At 41.4% G+C, this 6,000-nt stretch overlaps 1 protein-coding gene across 1 annotated transcript in view; it reads left to right on the top strand.

Moving 5' to 3' along the window:
- abcg2a (ATP-binding cassette, sub-family G (WHITE), member 2a) overlaps positions 1 to 6,000 on the top strand; it is a 54,775-nt gene that overhangs the window by 34,514 nt on the left and 14,261 nt on the right. The window contains exons 11-12 of the mRNA XM_061709409.1: positions 1,246 to 1,368; positions 1,634 to 1,779. Coding sequence (XP_061565393.1) covers positions 1,246 to 1,368; positions 1,634 to 1,779 — 269 coding nt within the window. The remainder of the gene's footprint in view (positions 1 to 1,245; positions 1,369 to 1,633; positions 1,780 to 6,000) is intronic.

A 6,000-nucleotide genomic window follows, 5' to 3' on the forward strand; every position in this document is an offset into this window, starting at 1 on the left:
ACAGTGCAAACAGCGACAAAAGACAACATCAGTTACAATGATGTGTGTGTGTGTGTGTGTGTGTGTGTGTGTGTGTGTGTGTGTGTGTGTGTGTGTGTGTGTGTGTGTGTGTGTGTGTGTGTGTGTGTGTGTGTGTGTGTGTGTGTGTGTGTGTGTGTGTGTGTGTGTGTGTGTGTGTGTGTGTGTGTGTGTGTGTGTGTGTGTGTGTGTGTGTGTAAATAAGATGATGAAAGTAGATACATAAATTAAGAATATTAATTTGAGAATAAATAAGTAAACAAATGAATAATTATCGTATAGAGTGGTGTAGAACGATATAATATAAATATAGCATAATAATATAGTAATATCCTAATATAACATAATTTTTATAATATTATAACATATAACAACATTTACTATACATACTATTATATATAACAATATTATAATATTATAGTTTAACATCCCATGAGATTTCATAACTTAATATAATAATACACTATGAAACAATATATCATGATAATGCCAGGAAAAATGAGTAGAGTTAGAATTGGTAATTTATATATTGCAATGAGGGGTGAGGTCGGACCATTTTCAGGTTTTTGAAAACCGGAATATGAGCAAATTCCGGTTATTCAAATGGGGTTATTGGTGTTTACATGATAACCGGGTTATTGCTAATATTTCGGTTAGAAAAGGGTTATTGACTGCATGGAAAATAGTCATTTACAGAAGTGCTTTTGCAAAGCCTGGCGGCACAACTTAGGTTTGCAAAGCGACGTCCAGGCCGTCGACAGGACGACAGGAACAGGGTCTGGACCGGAGAGGAGATATTTCATCAAAGTCCACAGTACCACATTTGTCAAAAGGCAGACAAAACTGCAGAAGCATCTCTTACCAACTGTGAGGCACGGGGGCGGAGGTGTGATGATCTGGGCTCGTTCTGCAGCCGCTCCTCTTACGCCGAGTCCCAGCTCGACACAAATGTACCACGGTTTCCTCGTGTACCTGTACAAGTACCTGGCAGCTGATACTCAATAGCCATTGGCTCGTCTGTGTTTAACGGGCGGGTCCTACTGATTGGTCGGTTGGCCGGTGCGGCGCAAACGTAATCCAAACGGATCATCAAATCTGGGACTGAATGATCAGGAAAAAATCTCAGCGGGCTGAAAGAAAATAATACCGAACCCGCCGGCCTGACGGTCTCGTTTGACGTCTTGAATTTGGATCCAACTGTCCGACTTGACCTTGTTTTGTGTCCAGATCCACGTCCGGACCCGGGTTCAGATCCAGATTCAGTGTCGCTGTCCAGGAGAGGGATCGAGGAGAAGCTGGTGGAGGAGTACAGGAACAGCCACGACTACAAACAGACCAAAGCAGAGCTGGGTACGTACGTCCTGAAAGCATCTAGAGACAACATCTGTTGTATTGGACGCTATACGAATAAAATGGAATTGAATTGAATTGAATTGAACGTACAACCAGAGTCAGACACCAGTTCTGGACAGTCCAGAAACAAACTCTGGAGCCGGACTCATACATCTGCAGATTAGAATAAGGAATAAAGTGTTAAAATTATTGATCTTTAATCCAGAACCGATTCACGATTAAAGAGCAGGAAGTTCTTCTAACATGTTTTTTTTTCTCTCAGAGAGGATCATTCAGGGAAAACAGCTGAGCAGCACGGCTCCGTCCAGAACCATCACCTACACCAACGGCTTCCTGACCCAGTTCAGATGGGTGCTCAAGAGAACCTTCCGCAACCTGATGCTGAACCCCCAGACGTCCATCGCTCAGGTAGACGACCGCTGGAGTCACAATGACTACGTTTACATGCAGTCAAAATTCGGGTTATTGCTAATATTCCGGTTACTGAAACATTGGGAATATTCCGTTTACTTGGTAATTAATCATTCAGGATATCTGGATCAAACCAGCGACCAAGGGAGAACATCATGACGCAATTCCCGTCATTTCTGCTTCTTCTTCCTGTATCCAAATTCAAACAAATGCTGCTTTGCGCAACTTTTCTCTCACCTTCTTGTAAATCTTCTATCCCGGTACTTTCTACCGTCTACAAATGCAGAAATGTTCATATCTTTCATTACATTTATGAAGTGATTAGTCTCCTCCTGGTCTTGTTTCTCCGTGTTTATAAGAACTTCCTGGACTCAAAAGACCAGGATTCCTTGTGAACAGAACATGTGCAGAAAACTAATTCCTGTTCCGTTTGATGGGGATATTCCGTTTGGCGTTTACATGACCCAATATTCAGGTTTTAAAAGGAGTAACCCAGGGGTCATATTGGGGTTTTTAAAAACCTGAATATGAGCAAATTCGGGTTATTCTAAGGGGTTATTGGTGTTTACATGGCCGTGCAAATTCGGGTTATTGCCAAGATTCGGATATTAAAAGGGTTATTGATGCATGGAAACACAGTCACTGATCACTGTCATGTGGGGTTTTTTTAAAACAAAACTTTATTGAAAATATACAACCTCTCAAACAACATAATGACAAATACAAATATCAATTTAAATGCAATATGGAAAGAAAGGAAGATAAAAATAAATGGGGATTCTTGTAAGGAATACAAAAAACAAGGTTCTCTAAGAATTAAAAGATGCATATGAATAACAATAACAATAAATGAAGCATTTACATTCACATAATGGAGCATATAAAAGGAGAGGAATTATTAAATTAGAATAACAAATAACGAGCAATGTCTAGACTTATTTTACTTGCATTTTTGTTTTCTACTCTTTTGAGACATGTGAAAAACAATCTTAAAATCGTTAATAAAAACCCGGAAGGAGGGTTTACCATTTCTCCATTTGGCACAATGAATATGGTTCTTACCCAGTAACAAAATGATATTAATATTAGAAACAGAAATTCCAAATCATCCATGAAGAAAATGATATGGCTTCATTCAAAAGGTGGAACATTATTAATTTTAAGAGAAATCCAATTGTGTATGTCTGTCCAGAAACAATGAGACAACGGACATTGATAAAACAAATGATCCAGTGTTTATTCATTCTTTTTGCAGAAGGAACATCCAGCTCAAATTCAAATCTTTTTTTAAGAGATTCTGCCACAGGATATAGACCTTATTCATAATTTTAAAATGTACTTCTTTAACTTTAGGCAAAATAGGCCATTTAATACATTTGGAATGCGCTTTGTTTAATGTGTTTATATTTACCATGCAAGAATCCTGTCGAATTATCCTTCTGCAAAAATCCTGGAACAATCTGGATTTGTTCACGTGGTTTTTGGTGACGGACTCTGAGGTTTAGTTTAGAACTGCAGCAGCATCTGCTGGTCAGGACAGGAACTGCACTGCAGATGTTTGCAATTTCAGCACTTTGGGGAAAAACTCGGTTCCAACTTCTTATTGAATCAGGAAAGTCTATATTGTTTATCTTGTCTGATTTATTTTTACAGTTTTTTTTTAATGTGAAAGAGTTCTGTTGTTCATAACTACGATAAATGATGAAGAAACTTACAGAGACTTTAGACATCCGCCTCTCTCTCCAGTCTATTTATATTCTCTCAAGATCCATCCATCCATCCATCCATCCATCCATCCATCCATCCATCCATCCATCAATCATCCATCCATCCATCCATCCATCCATCCATCCATCCATCCATCCATCCATCCATCCAATCATCCATCCATCCATCCATTCATCCATCCATCATCCATCCATCATCCATCCATCATCCATCCATCCATCATCCATCCAATCATCCATCCATCATCCATCCATCATCCATCCATCCATCCATCATCCATCCAATCATCCATCCATCATCCATCCATCATCCATCCATCATCCATCATCCATCCAATCATCCATCCATCATCCATCCATCATCCATCCATCCATCCATCATCCATCCATCATCCATCCATCATCCATCATCCATCCATCCATCCATCCATCCATCATCCATCCATCCATCCATCATCCATCCAATCATCCATCCATCATCCATCCATCATCCATCCATCATCCATCCATCATCCATCATCCATCCATCCATCATCCATCCATCCATCATCCATCCATCCATCCATCCATCATCCATCCAATCATCCATCCATCCATCCATCCATCATCCATCATCCATCCAATCATCCATCCATCATCCATCCATCCATCCATCATCCATCCATCCATCCATCATCCATCCAATCATCCATCCATCCATCATCCATCCATCCATCCATCCATCATCCATCCAATCATCCATCCATCATCCATCCAATCATCCATCCATCATCCATCCATCATCCATCATCCATCCAATCATCCATCCATCCATCCATCCATCATCCATCCATCATCCATCATCCATCCATCATCCATCCATCCATCATCCATCCAATCATCCATCCATCCATCATCCATCCATCCATCATCCATCCATCATCCATCCATCATCCATCCATCCATCATCCATCCAATCATCCATCCATCCATCATCCATCCAATCATCCATCCATCATCCATCCAATCATCCATCCATCCATCATCCATCCAATCATCCATCCATCATCCATCCATCATCCATCCATCCATCCATCATCCATCCAATCATCCATCCATCCATCATCCATCCAATCATCCATCCATCATCCATCCATCATCCATCCATCCATCATCCATCCAATCATCCATCCATCCATCCATCCATCCAATCATCCATCCATCCATCATCCATCCATCATCCATCCATCATCCATCCATCCATCATCCATCCAATCATCCATCCATCATCCATCCATCCATCCATCATCCATCCAATCATCCATCCATCATCCATCCATCATCCATCATCCATCCAATCATCCATCCATCATCCATCCATCATCCATCATCCATCCATCCATCCATCCAATCATCCATCCATCATCCATCCATCCATCCATCATCCATCCAATCATCCATCCATCATCCATCCATCATCCATCATCCATCCATCCATCCATCCATCATCCATCCATCCATCCATCATCCATCCAATCATCCATCCATCATCCATCCATCATCCATCATCCATCCATCCATCATCCATCCATCCATCCATCATCCATCCAATCATCCATCCATCCATCCATCCATCATCCATCATCCATCCAATCATCCATCCATCATCCATCCATCATCCATCCAATCATCCATCCATCATCCATCCATCATCCATCATCCATCCATCCATCCATCATCCATCCATCCATCATCCATCCATCCATCCATCCATCATCCATCCAATCATCCATCCATCCATCCATCATCCATCATCCATCCAATCATCCATCCATCATCCATCCATCCATCCATCCATCATCCATCCATCCATCCATCATCCATCCAATCATCCATCCATCCATCATCCATCCATACATCCATCCATCATCCATCCAATCATCCATCCATCATCCATCCAATCATCCATCCATCATCCATCATCCATCCAATCATCCATCCATCCATCATCCATCCATCCATCCATCATCCATCCATCATCCATCATCCATCATCCATCCATCATCCATCCAATCATCCATCCATCCATCATCCATCCATCCATCCATCATCCATCCAATCATCCATCCATCATCCATCCATCATCCATCATCCATCCAATCATCCATCCATCATCCATCCATCCATCCATCCATCCAATCATCCATCCATCCATCCATCCATCATCCAATCATCCATCCATCCATCATCCATCCATCCATCCATCATCCATCCATCATCCATCATCCATCATCCATCCATCATCCATCCAATCATCCATCCATCCATCATCCATCCATCCATCCATCCATCATCCATCCAATCATCCATCCATCATCCATCCATCATCCATCATCCATCCAATCATCCATCCATCATCCATCCATCCATCCATCCAATCATCCATCCATCCATCATCCATCCAATCATCCATCCATCCATCATCCATCCATCCATCCATCCATCATCCATC

This window comes from Cololabis saira, chromosome 20 (genome assembly GCF_033807715.1).
Source record: "Cololabis saira isolate AMF1-May2022 chromosome 20, fColSai1.1, whole genome shotgun sequence".
Taxonomy (NCBI): Eukaryota; Metazoa; Chordata; class Actinopteri; order Beloniformes; family Belonidae; genus Cololabis; species Cololabis saira.